We start from the raw sequence: 27,175 nt of genomic DNA on the forward strand, positions 1-27,175 counted from the left end.
TGTTGGGAGTCATGTCCATGAGAAGTGGGAAGTTGAGCCCCGGAGATCCAATCGACTCTAGCATCGATCGGATTTATGCTGGGAGTCATGCCTATGAGAAGAGGAGAAATGAGCCCCAAAGATCCGATTGGATCTAGTGCCAATGAGATTTATGTTAGGAGTCATGCTCATGAGAAGTGGGGAGATGAGCCTTGAAGATCCGACCGGCTATAGGGTCGATCGAGCTTATGTTAGGAGTCATACTCATGAGAAATGGGAAACTAAACTCTAGAAATCTAGTCGGCTATAGGACCAGTTGGATTTAAGTTGGGAACCATACCCATGAGAAGTGGGGAGCTGAGCTGCAAACATATGACCAGCTATAGGGATGACCAAACTTATGCTAGAAGTCATGCCCATGTGAGATGAGGAGCCAAGCGGCGTAGGTCGTCAGGTTTATGTTGGGAGTCATGTCCATGAGAAGTGGAAAATTGAACCTCGAAGATAAGACCAGCTATATGGTCGATTGGGTTTATGTTGGCATCCAACCCATGAGAAGTGGGGAGCTGAGCTCCAGAGATCCGACTGGCTATAGGGTTACGCGGACTTATGTTTTGAGTCATGCCCATGAGAGCCCCAGAGATCCGACTAGCTTTAGGATTAGGCGGGCTTATGTTGGGAGGCATGCCCATGAGAAGTGAAGAACTGAGCTCCGAAGATCTGACCAGCTCTAAGGTTGATCTGGTTTATGTTGGTAGTCATGCCCGTGATAAGTAGGAAACTGAGCTCCGAAGATCTGACCGGATCTATGGCCAATCAAGTTTCTACTGGGAGACTGGCCAATGAGGAGTGGGGAGCTGAGCCTCTTGAAAGTGGTATGTTCGAATACATATACCTTGACTCTAACTATCATATCATCTTAACTTTGATTGTCACATCATCATGACTTTGACTATCACATCATCTTGACTGTCAACCCCATATTATATTTAGAGTCATTCACAATACGTTGTATCACTAACCAAAATTGCTTCATATTGCTCAGTGATTGTCGTGAATAGAAAAACAATTCACATTGCTTCATGATTGCCATGACTAGCAAAGCAACTCATGTTACCCAATGGCATAAGGCAACCCAGCGGTACCAAGTCGAGTCATGATCCCTCTCTCGAATCGCTTCATCTCCCACCTTTGGCTAATACTAAAGCGGAGACATGATTCGTGACTTAATGAAGACGTCTCGAGGATAACTTGACGTGGATATCAATAGAGGGAAGCTTCATTAAACTTGCTCATTGATTTCGATGAAGGTTAGCCTTACGAGGCTAGCAAACGCTCTCTACAATGTTCGAATACAAACTCACAAGTATAATTCCTAACCGAACACTTTAATCTATGGTTATGTCTAGCACATGCATGTACTTTGTATATGTGTGATATGTGTGTTGTAATAATTTAAATTATTATCATACTTTTACTATTTGTTTATCAAAATAAAATTTTAAAATACGCATCGTCAAACCCTACAATGGTATCAAAGCCACTTGCACTTCGACATAGAGCGTAGACCTATGTTCTCATGCGTAGGTTGTCATAAAAGTTATTTTTAAAAATTTTAGGAAATTCTGAATATGGAAATTGTTTCTTAATCCGGTATAAAATTTTTAATTTCTTAATATATTTTATAATTTATTAGGAGATCCCTTTTTTTGATATATTTTCTGATTTGTTAAAAACTTCTATTTTTATAAATATTTCCTAGTTGGTTAAAAAACTCGATCTTAAAAATTTATCTCCTAAGTCCCATCTTGGAAATTAATTTCCTAATATATTAGGAAAGCCAATTTTAAAAATTCATTTCTAATGTGTTAGAAAATACAATCTTAGAATTTATTTTCTAATAAAAAATAGGAGGATGAGTTGTGTTGGAATATTCCTACAAAACAATAAGATGGAAATTTCTCCAAGAATTTCGTAAATATTGGATAAATAGCACAAATAATATTGCAAATAAATGTTTAAGTTGTATTATGTCTAGATTAAGGTAGTGGTTTGGTTCGGGTCAGGTTTGGCTATAATTAGGGTTCAGATTTAGCTCGGGCTAGACTTAGATTTAAATTTTTTATAAATTTTAGTTAGGGTTCTCCTTTCCAGAAAGTCTATGAAGATGAAGAAAATCTTTTAATAAAAATTGAAAGTTAAGCACAAAATAAAAAAATGTATGGCAACATGAATAAACTTTACAATATCGAGTTGTCATTGATCTTTTAGCACACACCTATCACATCAGTACAAGGAAGCAGAATTTTGAGAGCTAGAATGCTTGATTGATGATTGTAAAGCACCACTACTGACCTCCTTTTATATAGCCTCATTAAAGTTAACTGGGCACCATTCTGGTCGACTGGAAGTTCTTCCAGTTGCCTAGAGCATGCTAATATGGCTGCAAATTGTATTTTTGTCAATAACATTTCTATGAACTATGGTCGCATGGACTCCCACCGGGCACTTGGAGTGTAATCAAACTCCAATCTTAACCACCTCTTCCAAATAGCTAGATCATATCATCTTGAATCACTTAGACGTTGAGGTCGCCCTACTCCTCGCTCCAGTCACCTAGAACCTCCTGACTCTGTTAGTTGAGACATATCCCCAGTCATTCACTTAGAATCTCATTTGGTAACTTGGAACCATCGAGTAGCTCCCTGCATAATAAAGATTAATAAGTACGAGCAATATTATTATAAGTTGTTCACGTACCTTTGCTAGATGTTCAACTCTCAACTGACCATCTATTCTTAGTTGCTAAGACCTCAACTTCCAGCTGATTTACTTGAACTTGAAACACCTAGTTCCCAATTATGTCTACCTTATATGGTTCCCAATCAAATCTTCCCTGCCTAGTCCCACTAGACTTCCTATTGCCTAGTTCTTAACTAGGACTTCTGTTGCCTAGTTCCACTAGGTCTTCCTTGCCAAGAACCACAAGGTCTTAGCCATTGCCTAGTCTCAACTAGGACTTTGTCATGTGACAAATTACTTGCACTTGCAAACTCGATAAACTCCTCAGATAACAAATATACTAACTTTAATTAACTTAGCCATCCATCGAAACATAGGTTCAACGTGGTGCTCTCAGCACTAATAATATTTACCTGCATCCTTTATGGGATTGCCTCTTTCATTCAGTCATTGATGATGATTCAGAGTCACACTCTCAATAATGTCATTTATCTTTTTTTTTTATTCATTAAAGCACCTCTCGTAGTAGAATCCAATGAAACTTTTGTTATGCGATCTCATTATGCAATGTGTGGATAATCAATCATCTTTCCAGTTTATGATGAGCACATTATTGAAATAGTCCTTTGAATATATCTCATGCATCAAACAATAATTCTCCTTCTCTTTTATGCAAAACTTATGATTTGATTTCTGAGATGTGATGTCTTGCTAGCAAGAAAATACTTATTGAGAAAGTGTTGTTGTAGTTGGTCCCATGTGGTGATACTTCAAGATGGAAGAGAATATATCCAAGCTCTAGCCTTGTCCCTTAGAGAGAAAGGGAACAATCATAACCTAATAGCATATGCAAAAGCACCATTAAGCTTTAAAGTCTCACAAAATCCCAAAAATACCTCTAAATGCATATTAGGATCATCTGTAGGTGCGCCTCCAAATTAATGTTGGTGTAGGTTTCAACTTAAAGTTATTAGCATCAATTGGAAGTCTTGTGATGCTAGATCTCAGTCATATTGAACTTAGTATAGTATAGTTCTTTAAAGGCCTATACTCATCATTGATAGCCAATATTGCTGTTAGTTGTTCTTGATCGGTTTCCAGCTGCCTTTGTAGGTTTCTTCTTGCATGATAAGTTCTTTCAATCTTAGGATCTGTATAAAGAAGAACTCTTTTATCGGATTTTTGCATACAAGAAAAATTTGTTCACCTATAAGGGTTAAAATGAAAAATAATAGTAAAAAGATAAAAATAAAAAACTAGATTAACCAAATTACAAAAAAGACTAATATCAACAAAACATACTTCTCGGCAATGATGTCAAAAGCTTGATGTGTGATACCCACAAGTGCATGATTATCGTCAAATAATAAAAATGTTGTCATTTGGGATTGTGTTGTTGATTACTAGTTATGTACAAAGTAGGCTATCAAGACAAAATTAAGATGAAGGAATAGTTGTAATGAGAAACCAAACAAAAAATTGAATAATAGAATGATTGGGAAACTAAATCTTAAGATAATTCTAGGATTTTAGTTTCACCTAGATGAGTATTGGCAAATCATATATGGTTCATTCTGTCACAATGTCAGACTACTCTTGAAGGTGATTTATCTTTAGGTAATCTGTGTTTCCTCTCTAAATATAATAATGTGTTATCCTGACGCAACTTCTATTCTCATGGTAATTAAATCAAGCTAAACCCATTACACTCTATGATAAATTGATAATTAATGTTATCATCAAGAGAAATTGATCTACTTTTGTGATAAAAACTCAAGTTCAATTTTATAGATCCGACCTCTCAATTTATCCCTTAATCTCTAATAATTGCAAACAAACGCTAATATATCCACAATTGCCAACATTTTGTTAAACAGGCTAAAATTGAATCGAGATAATCATGATATTAATGAGGGAAATAAATCACAAGTTTAATGTCAACATGTCATTGAGTTACTCCTTAATCTAAGAATAAGAAGACTACTCTATAACATTGAAGATACAAGCCATCGATATCAGATAAAGCATTCTATATATTAAAATAAGCAAAAGGGATAGAAAGAACTCGATTGTAAAAGTTTATCGATATTTATGAAAGATCTTCACTTATTCTTTGATGTCTAAAATCGAAAGTCTTAGATGCGGCTTCTCTATTTGATCTCTTGTTACTAGATTCCCTAAAATCGTTGCTCCTTGATTCCTTTTATAGTCTTCGAACCCTAATAGAATTTCCTAAAAAAATAGGGCGGTGCCATTTGAAACCCTAATGATCCGTGGTTGTGGTATGTTTCACGGGCCGACCTTGGTATGCTCCATTGTGTGATCGTGGATCATGTTGTGGTGATACTTCTCTTTAGTTAGTAAGGACCACAACCTGGCCATGGTACATTCTGCTTGTCCTAGCTGATGTTCCACATCCGGATCTAATTTCTCAGATGATCCATAGCTGTGGTGGCTACCACTAGTTGGTCGTGGATTATTTTGCTATTTGTTTCTTCTAACTTTGCATCTCCAAGAACACTCTAATGCCAAAATCTTCACGTCATATTGTTATAAAACACAAAACATAGTCATCCAAACTAAAAATATGAAATGAATGCAAATGCTAGAAGTTTATACATGATATACTCATGTAATGCAACAAATGTATACTAAATAAGATCAAAAACATGTGCATAATTCTAACACATCACACACGCCAGCCACACAGCTGAGTCCTTGAACGACTCTGTAGATGACAACAACCTCACACATATTAGCCAAATGTCTAACGCTTAGACAATCTTGCAGATGCCCCAAGACATACGACTATATGATCTTATAATTCTACACTTATCAGACTCACAATCGAGTGAAAAAATACACGGGACTTCAGTCATGAACAAACTTTGGGAACATTCTCGAAAATATCACATAGGATTTCAGTTGCACATTTACTTTCACAACATCCCTACTTAGGAATATCCGGAAAAGATCACATAGGAATTCAACTGTGCATTCACTTTAGGAATATCCTTAGAAAGATTACATAAGATTTAAGCCATGCACTCACTTTAGGAACATCATTAATTGGGAACGTCCCCAAAAAGATCACATAAGACTTTAGTTGTGCATTCACTTTGAGAACATCTTCACTTAAGAACATCCCCAGAAAGATTACATATGACTTCAACCATACATCACTTTGGGAACATTGCTGGAAAAATCACACATGACTTTAGCTATGCAGTCACTTTGGGAATATCCTCATTTGAGAACAACTTTGAAAAGATCACACAAAATTTCAATCATACACTTACTTTGGGAACATCCTTGGAAAGATCACATAAGACTTTAACTTTGCACTCACTTTGGAAACATCCCCATCTAGGAACATCTCTAGAAAGAAGATCCACCCCAATCGGGTGCCTTGTAATTATTCTCGTGTGGGAATCTCATCATTCTTTACATACCGGGGAATGTTTGGATCGGTCATATCCATACTAACTCTCTTGATCCAATGCTCGTACAAAGGAGCTCATCCAAGAGAAAGAGTCTTCACTGAGCTACTCCCTTCAACCTCAACCTTTGACCGCTCTTGACAACTGCAGTTGTTATACCTTGCGACCCATAACCACCCTTGATAGTGCAGTCTGCATTGAATATGATGCCTAGCCAACGACCAAATTATGCCAGATGTACGATTCTATCATTATGACCTGGCAACCGACTATTTTATGTCGACTCACTCGACTTTCGACTTTCGACTTTCGACTTTCGACTTCTGTGGTAGCCCATGCGGACTCCCTTCCCTAGAATAAAAGAGTAGGTAAGATATAGTGAAGGGGAGTTTTCCCTCCTTTTCTCTCAAGTTAACATGTTGGTTATCTCATTACTCCCTCTTGCATCTGCGAGCTCCATCTTTTTATAACCTAATGCTAACTTGATCGTTGAAGGTGTCATGCTGGCCACCTCAATAATCATGAGAGGTCCAAGCACACAGAGGCGACCATCACAACTAAAAAACTTAATAACTCAATGAGACATGAAAGAGATGGATAATTACAAGCCGCAAGTAAGATAATCACACTTGCTCACTTTAAAAATTTATACGAGAAATTATTGCAAAGTAAAAGATAGAACTACTAATTGCTAGACACTTTAAATAATTCTAAAATATGATAATATCCTAAGGAAGTAAAAAAAATTCTTTTAATTGATTATTGACAAAATAGGTAGAAAAATATATTGTTAATAAAAATTTGAATGATAATTTTCACGGTAAAATGTATATTTTTTTTTATGTACTGAGATACATATATGTAAATCATAATAATATTTATACATTGACCCTTTGAACAAAAGAAGTCAAACCTATTAGAATAAATATCTATACGAGTATCAACTACGCTAACTCATAAATATACAATGCAATTTAAAAAGAGAGGCGTTTGAAAAACCTTTGTTTTGTTGGTTAAACATCAAAATATTAAGAAAGTTCAATGCATCTTTGATAAATTGTTAATTTTTATTTTCATCGTAATTTAGATAAAATAGGTCTTACCCTATTATTATTATTTTATTTAGTCGGTTAGAAGTTTTTTTTTTTTTTTGATAATTTTCTAATTAATTTAAGGCGTTTCATCAACCTTCGTTTCGTTCTAACCCTTACTTTGATCTTGGATCTCATGTCTCCTTTCTTCCGAACACTGACTGATCTCGTAGCGAAATTCAACATTGCTGAGGTTTTCTGAAGCTGCTTAAGGTTAGTTTGCTCCTGCAGGAACCATTTCGCCTTCTTGTTGACTTTAGAGGCTTAGGTTCCATGGAAGATTCGTTTAATCGAGCGAATCGGATGGATCTATAGATTTCTTCCCCTTTGATCTGTAGGTCCGGGTTCTTTTCTTAGCTTTGATTCTCAGACTCGAGAAGTTGGGTTTTTGATTGATTTGGAATGCAGATCTAGTTCTGATTGATCTGCGTGCAGTTGTTTGATTAATATGTGGCGTGCGCCTTCCTTTGTCTCTGCCGGTGTTTCTTCGGTATGAGCAAACCTGAATTTTCGTCTCTGTCATAGAGGAGTTTTTAAATTTCCCTCTGGAATTTGGTTGATCTACTGTGGTTTTCAACTGTTGGCGAGGGTTTGGTTAAGCCCTATGAGTGTTATAGCACATGCTTTTTCTCTTCTAAATAGATGGATAGGAGCGTCGATTCATAAATTGCTTTTTATGCTTTCGTTCTTCGAGTAAAAAAGATCACCCTTATTCTGCTTTAAAATGCATCATCTGTCTCGAACAGGAATCATGGGAAAGCCTTGACTAAACTATTTCTAACTTTTGATTGGAAATAGCCACTGAAGTGTGTATGATATTAGATTTTATCTAGCTGTGACACTGAATGAACGATGGATGCAAAGAAGAAGAAGAACAGGAGAAAGAAGGAGAATCAGCATAAAGTGTCTGATGATGCTATGCCTGATTCTGAAAAGGTAGCTGTGCAGAATGGATCAGGAGTGGAGGAAAGTCGCAATATAGATACTTCCACCAATGTGGATGTACAGAGTGTTGGCATCTCCGAATCAGAGATGGAGCATGATAAAACAGGATCCTTGAGGAGAAATTTGTAAGTCAGATTCCATATTGAAGTTTATTTGTTCTAGTTACTTGGTTCATTGATTGAATAGATACAAATATTCTTGCTGTTATTACCTAAAAGTTTTGATTATTATGGCGTTCAGGGTACTTACTAGTGTTTTGCAAACCATCAGTTATGAAATGAATTAAGCAAGAACATAATCAAGAATTTTTGTGAAGGGATCACAAAACTATTTCTTTGAATGTATTCATTATGCTTACGAGTTAGCACTTTAGCAATATGTTCGAGTCATATTTCAAAGATACACTCTGGATTAATTCCAAATCAAACTGATTGGAAAAGAATCAACAGAAAAACAGGCCTCAAGTGAGCATTTTTTTTCATAAATTTACACTAATTTGAACACAACTTTAAGATACCTATCTCTGTTTCCAGTATATCTGTTGTTTGACAAACAACTTGCAAAAATCAGAGCAGTGTAATGAACCATTTTTGTAAGTTTTTCAACTTGCCTTTGCCTAGTCAGTTCAGTGCAGTCTAGGGTTCTTGCTATAGTGTGGAAAGGTTATACGATTGTGACCATGAGATAAAATCTATGGTGTGTTGGATCGTGAAAATGGTGTTATTTTTTATCCTTAAACAAGTCTAGGTCTTCTTCTCTAGATCAAAGGATAGCTCATCTTCCACTATGTTAGACATAACATCTTCATCTTTGGTAGTGGCGTTTCTTTTTAGGCATGGTATGGATGGTTTGACAAGTAATAATGATTGCAAGACTAAGTAACATAGGTAATTATGGAAATAAGCAAACAACTAAATAATAAAGATCAAACTTATGTTTTGAATTAGAATAGATGGTCACTGGGGAAAAATACTAATGCATAAAAATTGACTAAATTAAATATAAACTTTTTAATTTATACCATGTAGCCATCAAAAACACTGGGTCTTGTCATACTCAAGCGAGGACTCAAAGAATGTTGTTGTGATAACCATTTTCTCTAATTTAATTAAATGTAATCTGAATCATCTGATTGAATCCAAATTTAGGATCCAGTTTTGTTGTCTTGTAGAGATTGTTTTGTTGTCTCAACCATAGAGACCAGGTCATTTCATATGCAGAAGTAGTTGTAGTGGAGTTTCCATAGACATTCGAGAGTCCTATAGTAGCTGAGGAATGACATGCATCGAGTGAGTGCTAGAGCGATGGTTGCCGCATGTGAAGATGCCCCAGTTGATGGAACTATTTGAAGGGATTGCTGGCAATGTGGATGGAGGTTGTTGTAAGGCAATGTAGCCGAACCAAGTAGTGATTCACATAGGAGTGAAGCTTTGGTAGAGTTCAACCAATGTAGACAGTTGGAAGAGACATTAATTGAGAGGTGATTGACTTGGAGGGAAGGACTTTATGGGTGTCCACTAGTGATGGTCGTAGCATCGATGAGGACATAAGTAGTAAAAGTGATGGGAGTACGCTGTGACTACTAGTGCAACTGGTTGATAATGATGAAGCGACAATAGAAGGTTGATAGATGATGACACTCATGAGAGGAAGAATGCAGTTTTGGGTGGTAGTAGAATCAAAAGGATTAAGAAAGATTATGTCACATTGAATGAGGGCATCAACTTCAATACTCTTGACCTAGCTCTTAATGGAAGTCCGAAATTCACATTGAGGACAAGTAGCAACATTATCTTCAAACTGCATATTACATAAGATGCAAAAAATAGAAAATCAACTTGCAATAAGTTAACAACTAAAACTGGAATGTAAAATTCAAATTGTTCCAAATTATTTCCCTTCTACATAATATGCACAGAAGGCGAGCCATGACGCAACGATAAAGTTGCTGCTATGTGACCATGAGATCACGAGTTCGAGTTGTAGAAAATCTTTTGCAAAATGCAAGGTAAGGCTACAGGAGATCCAATGTGGTCACTGGTAGGAGATTCATGTATCGGGTTGCCCCCCTCTACATAATTTGCACAATTACACCATCTTTAATCTAATTCTTAATTACATCTAAGGAATGCAAAGTTGATACGTACTATACAACAACAACCAAGCTTTATTCCACTAGGTGGGATTGATACGTATTATACAACATAATAAAACTACATTATAAATCACGTGTAATAACCTATTTTATTATGGGCACAACTACACAATCCTCAATATAGCTTGCAGCTATTGTAACCATAAAGGTACAAAACACTTTTCTTGATATAACTGTCACATTTAGTCTGCTCATAATGTTGGCTAAAATGCTATATCAATATCCCATATGTGCACAACACCATGCCTGAAATGAAACTACACACATCAATATGTATATAAAAGCACTAACTACTATTTAGTTTACTTACCAATTAGTGGGTAGGTGCATATAATTCGATTACTAGATTCCTCCAACATTCTCGTTCATGTGAAGTGATACATTATATCCATCTGAAAATGAGTACAAGCATTGATCTATGTGATGGATCGATTGGTGTTGCATCGTAATGCTTTGTTCACAACAAGAAAATTGCAATGGGAAGTGCCTCTATATTGATGTTGCAAAGGAAGTACACTTCTTTCATCTTAATAGCCTTCTTCTCTATGTCAACATGAAGAAATGTTCGTTGATCCGGTGATAAGGTCGGGCCCCACCCCGCAGCAACGTCACGTGGAAGGTCAAAGTCAAGGCGCGGTCAATGCCCCCAGGCTAGCGTCCGATCGGGCGACCCCATCAGCCGGTCGGACTAAGGAATGGCCGGTCCGACGTTATTACAGCTCGGTCTCGCACCGAGCTTTCGACACTCAAAGACTTTCACCAAAGCAGGCGTCGACTGGCAAGTCATGTGTCGAACGGCTGGGCATGTGCCGGGCGGACATCTGGGTCGGCCGTAGATCAGATCACATCCAGCGAAGCACAGACCCGACCCAGCAAACCTAGATAGTGGAAGTAGCCGAGCGGCCTCCCCGCTCGGCTCAGACAGAGGAATTAGCCTAGCGACCCACCCGCTCGACCCACTAATATATAAGCAGGATCGACTGCTATCCTCCTCGAGATTCGTGCTGCAGACAGACAGCATGGTTGGCAGCATGATCAGACAAAGAATCGTACGACGGAAGCTTCCACTGCCTTATCAGGATATGCTCGGACTGTCGAGGTATGGTGTCAGGTACACTTTTCTGACACGTCCTATCAGGGAAAGCTTTGAGATGCGTGCACGCCTCGAGGAGCGTGCACGCACACCCATGGGAGTCCTATATAGAGGACCCCAAGCTTTGACGAAGGTATGCTCATTCTACTGTAGCTATAGTTACGCTGTCATTTTCGTTTCTTTGCTTGCTTGTTGCTTTTGCCGGAGATCTGACTTGAGCGTCGGAGGGCCACCATCGGGGAACCACTCCCTGGCTCGGCACTGATGCTTTGGTGCTTGCAGGCTAGTCTTGTCGGAGGTCCACGCATGGTCAACATGAGTGCCACATCCCCATTGTCCATCACCTCGATTCTCGGGCAAGATTAAATTTGGGGTCGTCTGTGGGAACGCACCTGCATCCGAGCCAAGGAGATGGAAGAAGCTGGATGACTTCACACAGTGACGCTCACTCAAGAGGAGCTCGACGCACTTGTACAATCGCGAGCGGCAAAATTAGTCGAGCGGTAGCAGCAAAGAGTGCTAGCCGATCGGTTGGCTCAACAAGCAACATCGGCTTCGGGAGGCCGAGTGGCCCATGAAGATCGACCGGAGCAATTGTCCATTTGGGGGTAGAATAAAGGGCCGACCGACACTCACGGGGAGGCTCCGCCCGTGCCTATTCCATTCCACCGAGCCTTGTTTCAAACACCCTCCGAGATTGCTCAAGCCCATCAAGGAAGGGACTCTTCTTCAGATGAAGCACCCGTGCGAGACGCAAGGAAAGGCAAGACGTCCCGAACTGATTCGTTACCCGAGCGGATTAACCGTCAATTCTCCGAGGCAATTCTACAAGATCCGCTGCCAAAGTACTACGCTCCCTTAGCGATCGGAGAATATAACGGGTCGACAGACCCGGACAACCATCTTGGTAAGTTCGATAACGCTACCACTCTTCATCAGTATACAGAGGGAGTCAAGTGCCGAGTCTTCCTCACCACGCTCTCCGGCTCGGCACAACGATGGTTCAGAAGGCTGCCGGTCCATCCAAAGCTTCAAGGACTTCCGAACGGCCTTCTTGCACCTCTTCGCAAGTAGTAGACGATACCAAAAGACGAGCGTCAGCTTGTTTTCCATGAAGCAAGGCCCCAGAGAATCCCTCCGAGCGTACATCCAACGCTTCAATTAGGTGGCCATGGACATCCCATCGGTCTCGTCCGAGACCATGATGAATGCGTTCACCCAAGGGCTCGTGGACGGAGATTTCTTCCGGTCCCTCATCCGAAAGCCACCTCGAGACTACGACCACATGCTGAAGAAGGCCAACGAATACATAAACGTGGAAGAGGCCCAGACAGCAAGGAGGAAGGAAACACTGTCCGAACCATCAGCACTGGCCGAACGGAGGCCGCCAATCAGCCATCAGCCACCACGAGAACCCCGAGCCGAAGGGGCGCGGCTAGACCAGGAAGCAAGGCCTCATGCAGTTCAGCACATGGCCGTCGAGCGTCCAAAACCAAAAGGAAAAGTATGAACACCTATGTTCTGTTCCTTCCACCAATCAGCAACTCACAACACCCGCGACTGTCGCAGATTCAATTCGGTAGCCCAACCAGCGCCCAGAAGTTATCGTCGCCGGTCTCCCACCCCTGACCGGCGACATGGGCACCACGGCGCCGAACGACGGGAGGAAGTAAGGAGATCATCGCAGCAACCCCATCGAAGAAGCACTGAGCCTGACCGAGCCGCAAGTGAGCGAAGCAGACCGTCTGCTCGGGAGGAGGAAACCAGAAGCAACATGGCGCGAGGCGAGATCAACATTATAGTTGGCGGACCGACCAGCGGAGACTCCAACCGAGCCCGAAAATCATACGCTCGACGGTTGGAGATCCACGCCGTTGGCTGCAGCAGGGAGAATGCGAGCGGGCCCGAAATTATCTTCAACCCCTGAGATCTCGAAGGAGTCGAAGTGTCGCACGACGACACCCTTATTATCCGAGCGGTAATTACAAACTATACCATTCACCGTGTATTCGTTGACACATGCAGCTCGGTCAATATCATCTTCAAGATGGCGTTTGATCAACTCCAAATCGATCGGAGTGAGCTGCTGCTAATGACAACCCTACTATACGGGTTCACCGGCAATGAGGTCCAGCCGATCGGACAAATCAAGCTGGCCATATCACTTGGAGAGGAGCCGCTTTGAAGAACGAGGGCCATAAACTTCATCGTGGTGGACGCCTCCTCCACCTACAACGTCATTTTGGGCCGACCGACCCTCAATGAATTCCAAGCGGTCGTCTCAACCTTCTGCCAGAAGATCAAGTTCCCAGTGGAAGATCGGGTAGGAGAGGTAAAGGGTGATCAGTTGGCCGCTCGGCGTTGTTATGTCGAGATGGTCAAGACGGAGGTGAAGTTTGCACGGAAAGCACCCTGGCTGGAGGTAAACGCCGTAACTGAAAAGCCCCCTACTTTGGTTTACGAGGAGAAGATAGAAGTACAGATCCACCCGAGTCGAGCGGAAGCAACTACCTTCATTGACGTCGATCTGGAGGCCGAGCAGAAAGCTGAGTTGATCGCATGCCTTCAGCAGAACCATGACGTGTTCGCGTGGTCGACGCATGAACTGCCCGACATCTCCCCGAATGTAGCTCAGCACGAGTTGCACGTCCGGCCGGACGCTCGGCCGATAAAGCAGAGGAAGAGAGACTTTAGCACTGAGCAGAATTTGATCATCCGAGCCGAAATAGAAAAGCTCCTAGAGGCCGGCCACATACGCGAAGTTCAGTTCCCGAGTTGGTTCGCCAATGCTGTGTTGGTCTCCAAACCCGGGAATAAGTGGAGGGTCTGTATCGATTTCCGGGACCTCAATAAGGCTTGCCCAAAGGACTTCTACCCCCTACCTCGGATCAACCAGATGGTGGACTCCACGGCCGGATGTGAGTTGATATGCATGTTGGACGCGTATCAAGGATACCATCAAGTGTTGCTCGCCTGGGAAGATCAAGAGAAGGTCAGCTTCATCACAGCCGACGACACGTACTGCTACAATGTGATGCCATTCGGACTGAAGAATGCTGGGGCCACATATTAAAAACTGATGAACAGAGTGTTTCGGCGGCAGATCAGCCGTAACATGGAGGTATATGTGGACGATATGCTAATTAATTCCCTCCGAGCTGCTGATCTATGTGCAGATGTCACGGAGACATGCCAGACGCTGAGGACGTACTGGATTAAGCTAAATCCGAACAAGTGTCTGTTCGGCACGAAGAGCGGTCGATTTCTGGGCTACATCATTATCGAACGGGGAATCGAAGCAAACCCTAGCAAAGTGAAGGCGCTACAGGATATACCGCCCCCCAGAAACCTGAAGGAAGCATAACGTCTCACCGGTCGGATAACTACATTATCTCGGTTCATTTCCAAGTCATCCGACCGGAGCCTGCCCTTCTTCAAAATATTGCGCCGAGCCACTAAATTTCAGTGGGACGAGGAGTGCGACCGGGCATTCGGGGAACTCATGGCGTTTTTGAACTCATTGCCCGTACTGTCTAAGCCAACTGCCGGTGAGCCGCTCCGAATCTATCTGTCCTCGACCGAGCATGCTGTCGGCTCGGCACTAGTCCGTCAGAAAGGCGAAGAACAACTAGTGTATTTCCTAAGTCACATATTAAAAGACGCCGAGTTCCGCTACACTGGTCTCGAGAAACTTGTTTTCGCATTAGTACTCGCCGCTCGGAGGCTCCGCTTGTATTTCCTCGTGCACACTATCATTGTGATGACGTCCTTTGGGAAGAGCCCTCCTCAATCCTGAGGTTTCCGGACAGTTGATCAAGTGGATAACAGAGCTCAGCGAGTTTGACATCCAGTATCAACCCCGAACGGCCATCAAGGCACAGTCCTTGGCAGATTTCGTCACGGAGGTACAAAATCCTGAGCTCGACTCAATCTGGAAAATATATGTGGATGGGTCATCCACTAAGCAGGGAAGTGGGATCGACATACTGCTCATTTCCCCTCAAGACGAATGGATGCAACTGTCCGTTCGAATGGACTGGCAACCAATAATGAGGCCGAATACGAGACGCTGATAGCCGGTTTGCAAGCCGCTCGGCACGTCGGAGCCATTAAGGTTCTCATTCACTCGGATGCTCAATTAGCCGCTCAGCAGCTTTCTGGGACATTCGAGATAAGTAACACAAGGCTCAAGCTCTATGCTGGAGCTTTTGAAAAGCTGAAGGCCAATTTTCGGGAGGTCACTATACAAAAGATCCCCCGCACGGAGAACCAAGCTGCAGACGAACTGGCCAAACTGGCCAGCTCTCTATCTCCGATCATCATACCACAGCCGATCGAGCAGGTGTCTCTGGTGGCCCAAATTGATCGGATGGAGGGGTTCACCTTCCCAAGCGACTAGAGAACGGTGCTGATAGAGTTTCTGCGATCAGGAGCTATACCTTCCGATCGGGAAGGGACTTACTGAGGAAAAGGGCTAGTCGGTTCACTCTGATCGGGGATCAACTTTACAAAAAAGCCTTCACCAGGCCTCTGCTTAAGTGCGTCGGATCGGAAAGACGTCGAGTACATATTACTCGAGGTGCAAGACACTATGTGAACAAGAACATCCGATCATAGTCCTGAGCCACTAGGTGGGGGCTAAACTCAACGAGTCACCTAATAGGTGGCCTGGTCTCGTAAATGGTACACCGCTAAGTTCGCCTTTTCTACATCAACATATGTCATATATCCAAATGTACTCTCTAAATTATCCACCCAAGTACAAGCAGTCCATGGATCAGAACCTCCATCGAAGAGGGTGAATCGATTCTTAACTAATCGGGTAAGCATTGGTATACGTGCTTTGTCCATTACCTAATTGGTAGTAGCACGGGCCAGTATCGTTGTTGGTGCTCCTAGCGCTCCTTGACTCCTAATAAGTTGTTGACGACCCTGACCCCTAGTTTCTGACTTTGCATTGAAAGTTAAAATAAGTCTATACCTAACAAAAGGTATAATAACAATTAAAGACACATTACTTTCCTATAGCTCAAAATGCTCGTTGGTTTGCCTAGTGTCCCAACACTTGAGAAGTCAAAATCAAATAAAACAAAAATGAAATTTCAAAATATGAAGGCTCAGAAATCGACATTGAAACTTGGGCTCTTATACCAACAAAATTGTCACGCCCCGAGTATAAATTGTCATTCGATGACGGGGTACGCCTTAGTGACATCCTGACATAAAGGCAATCTGAAACCACACATTGCTTGCACATGAGTAAAAGGATATAAAACAATAAAGTACACCACTAAAATATATATGATTAAAGAATAATTTGCATGTGCGCATGTCTAACAAATAACATACTTTATTCGAAAACCGTCAAAGTAGATCAAACTATAAAAACAAGTTTCAAAGCAAATTTCAAATACTATAAAGTCAAAGTGCCACAATGACAAAACAAAGAACACGAGATGTCTCAAGACGACATGGGACTGGTAGTCAGGATCTCTAAGCGACATGACTCCTTTTCCTACTTGCTAACCTAGAAGTCAAAGGAAACAAAGGGGCACTGAGTACAAAATACTTAGTGAGTATAACACAGAGAGCGCATGATACTAAAATGTAAATGGTCAAAGGGAGCCGTCTAAGTAATGTCACTTACTAGCAAAAGTAAGAGTAAAACATCAACCTAGACATCCACAAACTTGAATAACTAAATATGGCACATATATCCAATCCCTTCATAGCATAAATATATAACAGGTATACAACAACTATTGACTGCAGTTGCACTGTCTACGGAAGAAATATTTTACCATGGATGGTTCATAGGCAGACAAGATCTAATAGTGGCCACTGTTTACGGGAGAAATGCTCTACCACGGATGGTTCTGTGTGCAGATAGGATATGTACATAGCTATCTAGCTACGGATTACGGGCGAAACACGCTACCACAGATGGTCGGAGTCAAGATCTACAAGTACACAACCAATAAAGACAAGAAAATAGTCACCACCACATATTAGAGTACACTTCACTAGTTACATCATTGTCTAAAGATATCGTACGTGTATAAACAATCAAACATGAAAATAATGAGACCGCATAGATATCAAATGGACTAAACATAAGGACAAGTAGAATAAGTGTCAATCTTAAGAATCAATCAAAAGTTGAGTTAAGTAATGTATATTGCCACAACAATAAAATAAATCATGTACCAAGGACAAAGGTCTAAAAGAGAAACAAGATGGAACTACCCACCTTAAATGTAGGATGTCCTAATAGTCTTCAAATATGAGGCTTTGTCTCGAGCCCAAACCTTGAAGATAAGCAAATACAGAGGCTATTTAAGTACTAAGTTAATGCTAATAACAGATTTCATATAACCAATTTATTCCCCCTATTCTTTGGTATTAGGCATCTAAAAGCATCCACATCAGTTTCTCTATAATATCTCTAAAATTTGGTGTAAACCACCCACTTTATTAAATTTAGACAATCATTTTTCACTACACACTACATCATCTATCCTAAAATTTCCATTATCTTTATTTTTTTATTATTTTCTTCTCTCTTCCACTTTTTTTATTATTTTTTCTCTCCATATGTAATATCTATTTTTTATTACCCACTCCATTACCTTTATTTTCTCTCCCTTCCAAATTAAATGATATTTTAATATTTAGAGAATGGATTTTATTCCTTAAACTTAGAAAAATACTATTCATGAAATCTAAATTTAGGGAATGGATACGGTAGCTAATGCAAAGGTCTTTTTACATAAAATGTAAAATTTAAGATAAATTTTGTGTTTAGGGTAGCTGATGTGGATGTTTTAAGTCTCTAAATTACTAGTCCTTCAGTTGAAAGATCTAGGGCTTAATATTCTATAGCTCTACTAAATATGTAATTAACATGATTTAAATCATAGGTGAATGAAACAAGATGAGCCTAATTAGTAATAAGTTTCAATTTTGGTTAACATGCAAAATGCCCAATGATTTATAAATCTAGCAACCTAACAAGCATTAACTGAACACTTCATCCCTCCCAAATCAATGACCAATTTCCAATTCATACTATGACACCAATTACTCCATTAATTGCGGCTACCTAGATTCATTAGCTTGAATGATTAGAACTTAGGTAAAAGGACTTCGTTACCCACAGCTCCTTTTCCGATGATGGTTCACGACAACCAACAGAGGTAACGGGGTTGGGAGTTAAGGCGGTCGACGACAGCTCTCGCAATAGTGGCAACAACGGCTATTGTTCATGGCCGCAGGTGGGAGAAAGGGCAACAACCCGACTCTCTAGCATTTCAACTATTCGACGCTAGCTCACAGCAATCGACGGTGGCTCCCTATCCGAACCTGCAACCCCTAGAAGTGGGCGACGTGGCAACGACAGCGGCGTCGGACGATCGGGCGGCGGCGGCTTCGAAGACGCGAGAGGGAGAGGGTGGGTCGGCGGATACTTTAGGATTAGGGGAAAAGAAAAAATGAGTTTAGGAAAATCAACATTTCCTTTAAATAGGTTCACCCAGATAGACTTTCTCCACCCCTAATTAATTACCCTAATGAATTACTTATAAATTCACTAAACAAACTCTGAAAAAAATCCACATAAATCTAGAAAAATTCTAAAAATTAATATGTGGTTATATATTTTCATTTCCTCATTATTTACAAATTTATTATTGTAAATTTTTCACTAAACAAATTCAATTACTTTATTATTATTATTACTTAGTTCTATAAATATCTGTTATCTAACAATCATCCTATTTTTATGCTTTCCGTTGGATGAGCCTAAGGCATGTGGTAGGGGCATTACATTATTAGATGTGCCATTACTTTTGCTATTCTGAGATATCACTGCTATTGGAGTTGGAATATCATGCACTCTTAAACTTTCTGCCATTCACTGTTCTTATTTCCTACACTTGTTTTTGTCTTTTGTTTTTTTATCCTAGCTGTTTTTTTTTTCTTTTTATTTCTGTTAGACTATATGTGTAGTTAGATTGCTTTATCACTATTTCCTTTATATTTCTCTTTGTTATTGTATTTTATATTGAGTTCTCTTTTCTCTGTGAATGCTTAGTGTGGATGTGTTAGAGCATTGTCTAGCATCTTGGGAGCACAATCCTTTGATTGACACAAAGCTTGTATGGATAGAAGGAAAAAAGCATGTGCTAACAACTTGAGCCTAATGTAGCCTGATCTTGGTTTTAGTCCATGTGGGGATGGGCTTGACATTTCAACGATCTGACATGAGATCCCACTTGTACATGGAATGGTTCATATCCCTGGGCCAAGACAACTCAGCCTATGTGTTTTGGGCCATGTCTCCAATTTTGATAACCTTGACTGCCAATACACCAAATGCTGCCTACACTATACTGGAATGATCTTTGAAACAATTTAACTTTTCTTTGCACTTCTGTGTTCAAGAAGAATTTTATCTTTAGTTCCTCATTTTGACTTCATAGCATGGCTGAATACTTGGCTTTGTCTTATCTATCTTTAGTTCTACATCTTAATCTTTTGATGTGTATGATCACAGAAGTTTTCCATACATTTCTGTATTTGGATAGGGCTGATCTTTGTTCTTTGAACTGGTGTTGGTTTCACCTTACATGACAGGCAAAAGTACAGGAAGAATTCAGGCATTTGGAAACTGAGAGAACATTATGGCTCCAAAGACAGGTAGTGTGTGTGTCTAATTGCAATGAATATTGAAGATAAAATCTCATCAGGAAATTTGAGAAGAGATCTAGTCTATCACTACATATAGTATTAGTCATCCCATTTTATCTGACTTTTGAAAACCTACACTCTTCACTGCAATATATCCACTTGTACAATAACCCCCTCTTCACAAGGAATGCCTCTTATGAAATAAATGTCATTATTTTGTCATTGAATTGCCATTAAATCAATGGTCTCACTTCCTAGTGCAATTTTCAGGTTAACCTCGAAGAAAATGTTAAATCATTAAAGGTGGAATTTGATTCATATGTGCAGAAAGAGGTAATGTTTTGCTTGCTCATATCACATATTGCATTATAGTTCATCTCAGAAAGGCTCTTACGAGTTGTTTCACTGCCTTATATTTTTGTAGGCTATTTTAGAGCAAAAACTTCAACATTTCGAGAGTGAAAATGATACTTTGAAACATGCGGAGGTACTTAACTCTAGTTTTTTTTTAATTATTCAATTACTCACAAACAAATGCCTTGGGCCCATGGTAGTGACAATTTCTCAAATAAGGCCTCCCTGTTCATAAATACATAAATTAGACACCCACCCATTATACAAAAATAGTCCTTTTTGACCATTTAGTATTTTCACCAAGCAATTGTTTTACTAAACACTTGACAATGTTTATCATTGTGCCTAAGTTCATCAATATACTCTTTGAATTTATTAGTAATATCTTGGATAATTTTATGATAGTTTTGGTACAAATTATTGTATTCAGTGTTGGAAGTCCCTTGAGATCGTAATAGAATGGTATATTAGATCTTAAGATTTGGATGGATTTTGTTTATCTCATAGTTTAACGATTCATCCTCATATTTGAGTGTATTGATATCCATGGTTTCAAGTGGCAATTGCTGTCGGTTTGCATAAACAAAATGTACCATCTGGATCGACAACTTATATTGACTATGTCAGCATGTGTAGATTTCAATTAGTCGCTTGTGCCAAACAGCTTGAGTAGTACCGATTGAGACAGAAATATTTTCTTTTTTCATGATTCAACTTTCTATATTGTTTGTCGGACACTTGGAGAAGATGGAACATTTGAAAGAGGTGAGGGAAAGAGAGACACTAGAGGATGGTACTAATTAAGACAAGAATATTATTTTATGATTTTTCCATTTGTTGGTCATGGTGAGGAGATAAATCCTAAAAAGATAGAGGAGGGGCAAAAGAGATACACCTATCAAGGTAATGACAACAGAAAGAGGAATGATGCTAGAGTCAGAGAAATCAAGCTATACCTATGCCTCTTTAATTTTAGTTATGTCAGTTGAAGTCACTCCCAGTGGCTATCTTAGATATATTTATGTGTATGTGGAGAAGTGAATTCCAATATTAGATGTCCTGGGAGTACTATACAATATGGATCTTAGAAAATTATGAGATAGTTAGTATCATATTAAAAGAACTAATTCTTTCATCTAATGTACAACACTCACTGTGGTTGAGATTTCTTATTATATTTGTATAACTCGTTTCTCTAAATTTTATGATTGTCATAGGTTAATATTTGGAGATAAATAAACAAGTGTAGTATAAGATTAACTTGGTTGATCTTAAAACATATTAGAACATGTTAAGTGTTGGCACCACAAAATACCAAAACCTCACCTTTCTACCCGGAGAACAAAAAATCTAGCATGGAATGTTACTTTATATGGCTGCATCATCTAATTCAATTTAGAAATTGATAGAAAATATCATTTCATAGACTGTTTTGGTGAAACAATTTCTTAGTCAGAAGATAAGATTTTAGTTTACTGGATGAGAGGGGGCATGCTTTGACCATTTTTCATTAAAAGAGACTTTATTAGGGCCTAATCTAGGTATATGCTTATTAATCAACTTTGGATAACTTCATAAATTATATGTCCAATTTGGTTTCTTTTTTCTTTTTTCTTTATCTTTATTGAAGCAGCTATGATATATATAATTTGTAATAAGGAAGTTTGAGCAACTATTTATTTTTTGTTCTAGTTGAAGTGTAGACAAAGGAAATCATATTTATATGATGAGAGGGTGTTTTTACTTCAGCTGAAAGTTTTAAAATTGTGTACTTACTTGAAATGGGAGGGTAAGAAAACATGGTACGAGATTTCACATTTCAATCCATGATAATTGGCTTAAAATATAAAGGAGGCATTCAATAAAAATATATATTATACACATTTTTATTTCTTTTATTAAAAGAGAATACAATGTGGATATACAAAAGGAAAATGTCAAACAATTAAAATGAAAGGTACAAGTAAATATAGTCTCAATTTCTATCATGTCGTGGATCTTAAAGCAAGTCTATAGATCGACTAAAACCAAATAAGGCTTTAAACCAGCCATTGCCTACAAAACTATTGGCCAAGGAAAATGGAGAGTAAACACAAATTGCTAAGTGGTAGAGATTATATGCATGTAGAGTTTAAGTTTCCACCACTAGAGTTTTTAAGTTATGGTTTTTATTTTAATGTAAAATCAACATTTATCTTTATTACACTTAATTATCACAATTTACTTTTCATAAGTAGATCTATTTAATTTTCACCATTTATTATCATAATTTAATCCATTTCTAATCATCTCTTTTAGTTGTCATTAATATATTTACTCTCCACTTAATGGGATAAAGACTTGGTTATTGTTGTTTTAATCATCATTAATATATTCACTACTTATTGAATCATTGGAGGAAGACTCTCAAGCTACAAATGATGTCATCTAACATATGTGTAAACCGTTATTGGTGATAAACAATAGTATAATGCTTGTGCAAAAAAATATTATCCATGTACGAACCAAGCTACCATCTCTCTATGGGCAATTAAGAACTATAGTAAAAGGCTAAGTTCATAGTTTCATTTTTTAGTATTTATTTTTCACCATTTATAATAACCGTTATTTTTTTTACTTTAAATCTTTATACATCAATTATTCTACCTTGGGTTCACATCCTGTAGATTAGTTAAAGGGGGCTAACCTACATCTCCTTTAGATGATCTCTAGATAATTATAGCATTAAAGAGGTGTACAAGTATCAACTTGCAAATCAACAAATAGCTTTGAAGATAAGTAGTTTAAAGATATATTTCAACTAAGGAGTAACTAAAGTATTAGTTGTTTTTCCTTTAAAGCAATCTCTCTTTGTCTTGTAGAATCCATTTTGATAATTAAGTGTTATTTTAATTTCTTTTTTAAAAATAGTTGTAGCAATATAAATAATATTTTTATATATGCAAAATTCATTCATGAGGACATATAAGTGAATCGAAGGGTAAATTTACCAACCTCGAATTATACTAGGTAAAAATTTGAAATTCTACAAGCAGTGCACTTCCTCTTGATGCATATCTACAAAAATACAAAAACAAGTATAGGAAGGACTTGGGAAGGCTTCAGATAAACTAAATATGATAATAATAGAAAATCTAAAAATTAACTAAACTCAATGTCAATGAATCCATTCATTTTCTAATTTTCCCAAATCAATCCAAATTAAGGAATCTAACATTCATTACTAGCAAACAACCAAGAATCTCTAAATTTGAACTAAATACACCAACACATATATCATAACAAACCTACTAAGCTTTTACCAAGTAATTTTCCTTGGTTGACTAAACAAAGTAGGTGATCTGATGATAAAACACTTTAGCAAATTAACCTAAATAGCAAACAAACAATTGTTATCTAAAATATGTGGTCCTTTCCCAATTACTATGATCTTAAATGCCAATCTCAACAAATGGTAGTTCACTCCAGTGTCGAAAAAGGGAATTTAGAAGTGAATTAGGTAGTTGGGGTTTGAAGGAGGGGAAGGGTTTGAGGGAGAAGTTGATTGCCCTTTGATGCCCTTGCGTGGAGATATAGGAGAAGAGAGTAGCAAAAGAGGGGAAAAAGAACCAGGTGAAAGGGCAATGGTGGTGTTAAGGTGTGCATGGAACACAAGTGGTTGGCATGATGACTGGATGTAGGTCATCGGATGCATTGAATAGGGAAGGGGAAGAGGGAATAAATAGGGGAGAGAGAGAGAGAGTTGTCAAAGGATGGGAGGCCTGTGACTATGTTAAGGTTGGTGGCACACATAGAAAGGGGTGAAGGTGGTGGCATTGTGATAGGTAGAAGAGAACATGATTTGAAATCTTGTACTATGTCGGGGGAACAGTCGAAATGTTTCATTCAGGTAAATCACCAAAACTGGATGCCACTCAACACCAAGGTTCAAAATCCCGAGCCGTGCCATAGTTTTAGTCTTTGATTGGAAAGATACTCTTTGAGAATTGTATCGATACTATGATGCATGATGTTGATGACAAATTGAAGGTTAAAGGAGGAAAGAGATGAATCAAAGGAAGGAGACATTGTTTGTGCTCAGTCGTATCAAGTTTCGTTAATTTACTTGAATATATGTTTCGACCGATCTGCCCGATATGGTATAAGATTTAAAATCATGCTCGGCACAAACTTCTTCTTATGCTTCATCTTCTTCCTTCTTCAACTCCATTTCATTATTGTTATCATATATAGAAACATTGGCGGATCGATACCAAAATGAATATCGTTCCAATTCAAGATTAAAACTTAGGCATGCCTTGGAAGAGAAGGGCTTAGAGGGCGGGGATTAGTGAAGATAGAAAGAAGAAATACATGTATCCCCCTCCCCCAATTAAACTAAATTGAATTATCCAATAAAAAATTGGTTCAAATCTAAATTTGACAAGACGAGTCCAAATCTTTCTTGGTTTTGAACTCACAACTCATATCATTATTTGATATACTTGAGTTAACACAAAGGGTAGCCTGATGCTTGAAACTTCCATTAATGTGGGGTCCTGGGGAAGAATCTATTATATGCAACCTTATCTTACATTGTAAGAGGTTGTTTTTATGACCCGAACCCACATGACAATAACTTTACCATTGCGTCAAGGGTTCCCTTCTAACTTGAGTTACAATATGATAAAAATTAAGATTAACATAAAAAATAATAATTAATTTTTTTTTAGTTGATTAAGGTTTTTTTAAAAGTGAGTTGTTAATATTTCCAATTTTTAGAAAGTTTGTTATATATATATATATATATATATATATATATATATATAGTTTAGGTAATTTTAGATGACTTTTTCGTATTATGTGTTTATAAAAGGGTTATGATCCCCAATAATTTTAGTATTTCAATTTATGACATTTTATCTTATTCATGAGTTTGAATGTTTAAGGTAGTTTGATGCTACATAAAGAAATATATAAAATTGTGGCAAAAGTTTTATAAAACAGTCTAAGAGTCTAGGCACCTACCTATCTTGTTTCATCAAAGGTCATTTTGCTTGGTTGTTAGGCAACGTCTTTTAGATAATTCATTTAGGCAATTTACGCAACCTATACAATCTACTTAGCAGTTCAAATGGATCAAAGGAAATGAATTATTTTTTATAAGTTGAATTATTTTACATTAGTTATCTTACTCGTATTCTTTATATACTGTTTTTGCTTTTTGGATTTATGATTATGAATTGCACTTTTATATTTTCTTATGATTTTTATTTCCTTTGTTGCAATATTTCAATGGAGATAGAGCTCAATGGCATAAAAAGCTTCATACAGCCGACCCCATCTAGTGGGAAAAAACTTAGTTGTTGTTGTTGTTGCAATATTTCATAAAATTTGTTGTTGTTTTGTGTTTAGTTCTTCCTTATCATTTATGATTTGTTTATTTGTGATTATAAAATTGTTTTGATGATAAAATATATAATTGTCATATATTATTAGTATTAGTCAGTGTTAATTTAATTTACTTATTTTCTCTATTTTAATAATATTTTTATATTAACCATGGCTAGGCACCCACTTACCATCTAGGTGATAGGCAGTCGGTTGGCGACTTTATCACTTGGAATCACTTTTTAATACCTTGGATTATGACACAAATTACCATTAGTTGAAGTGTTGAACTATAGGAAGTAATAAACATAGAAAGTTAATATAATAGAAATGAAAATCATGAGGTAAATTTATGAAGGTACTATAAATAATAAAATAAAGAATATTAACTCATATCAAGAGAAATTTGTTGTAGCTTCAACACATGATAAATGTGAGAAAATAGGTTAAAATGGTTTGAACATTATAAAGACTATATTTTGCAGTTAGAAGAGGTGAATATTTAATTAATATCAATATTACAAGAGAAGAATGATAATGCTTGATTCACTTTAGTAGGTTGAAAATGATATCTTGAATCTGTTATTACATAGTGCCAACACGAGAACTTTCATGTCCCTATTTTGGATTCATTGTTAGTTCCAATATTGCTAAATGATTAATCAGTCTCAAATGAGTTCAAACATGTCCAGTTATTTGTGGTTGTAGTTCACTTTTTGATGATGCATTGTTCTGGGGCCCCTCTTGAGTGGTGGATTTCAACTTTTTTTTGCTACAATTATTCTGGTAGTCTAATTGATTCGTGATAATTGTTATGCAGGCTCTATTTGAGTTTGAACTCAAGAATGTTCAGAGCATTAAAGATAGACTTGTCCGAATGGAGGTAATTGTTTGGATTTGTATGCTTTAAGAAGAGAACTAGCATATTATTAAATAATCGCAACTTTTTATAGTTTAGTATAACTAAAATTTTGTTATAATTCGAAAAATCGCTTAAATTCTCTATATATTTCCAAAGTTATTTAAAAAGATATTTCATGAAATTAACTTAGGATACATTTTAAAGAATTCTAATTCTAATATCTATTTTTTTTACAAAATTTACACGAATTTATAATTTATAGCATCTAGTTTTAGAATACCTTGAACAAATTAATATATTTGAAAAAATAATTGCTAAAAATAAATTCTATAATCAATTCATAAAATATCAATATATTGAAAAATTTAGGGCAATTGCCTTGAAAAACCACCCATAGTTTTAGTTATACTCTACCAAGATCCTTTTTTTTTTCCATAAATTGCCATTGAGATTCTA

General features: G+C 38.0%; 1 protein-coding gene and 1 non-coding gene across 7 annotated transcripts in view; both read left to right on the plus strand.

The window, feature by feature from the left end:
* The first annotated feature begins 3,314 nt into the window (after positions 1 to 3,314).
* On the plus strand, positions 3,315 to 3,422 carry LOC121994648. The gene has a single exon (XR_006115790.1). It is a non-coding gene; the product is annotated as a small nucleolar RNA R71 (small nucleolar RNA).
* A 3,852-nt stretch (positions 3,423 to 7,274) lies between these two features.
* Positions 7,275 to 27,175, plus strand: part of LOC121967628 — a 78,246-nt gene continuing 58,345 nt past the window's right edge. The window contains exons 1-6 of one of the 6 annotated variants that reach the window (XM_042517977.1): positions 7,275 to 7,465; positions 7,999 to 8,322; positions 20,080 to 20,142; positions 20,404 to 20,466; positions 20,558 to 20,620; positions 26,678 to 26,740. In XM_042517977.1, the coding sequence (XP_042373911.1) occupies positions 26,735 to 26,740 (6 nt within the window). In that variant the 5' untranslated portion in view covers positions 7,275 to 7,465; positions 7,999 to 8,322; positions 20,080 to 20,142; ... (1 more) ...; positions 20,558 to 20,620; positions 26,678 to 26,734. The remainder of the gene's footprint in view (positions 7,466 to 7,998; positions 8,323 to 20,079; positions 20,143 to 20,403; positions 20,467 to 20,557; positions 20,621 to 26,677; positions 26,741 to 27,175) is intronic. The other 5 variants (XM_042517967.1, XM_042517983.1, XM_042517999.1 and 2 more) reach the window with 5 other exon arrangements.

This window comes from Zingiber officinale, chromosome 1B (genome assembly GCF_018446385.1).
Source record: "Zingiber officinale cultivar Zhangliang chromosome 1B, Zo_v1.1, whole genome shotgun sequence".
In the NCBI taxonomy this organism is placed as follows: domain Eukaryota; kingdom Viridiplantae; phylum Streptophyta; class Magnoliopsida; order Zingiberales; family Zingiberaceae; genus Zingiber; species Zingiber officinale.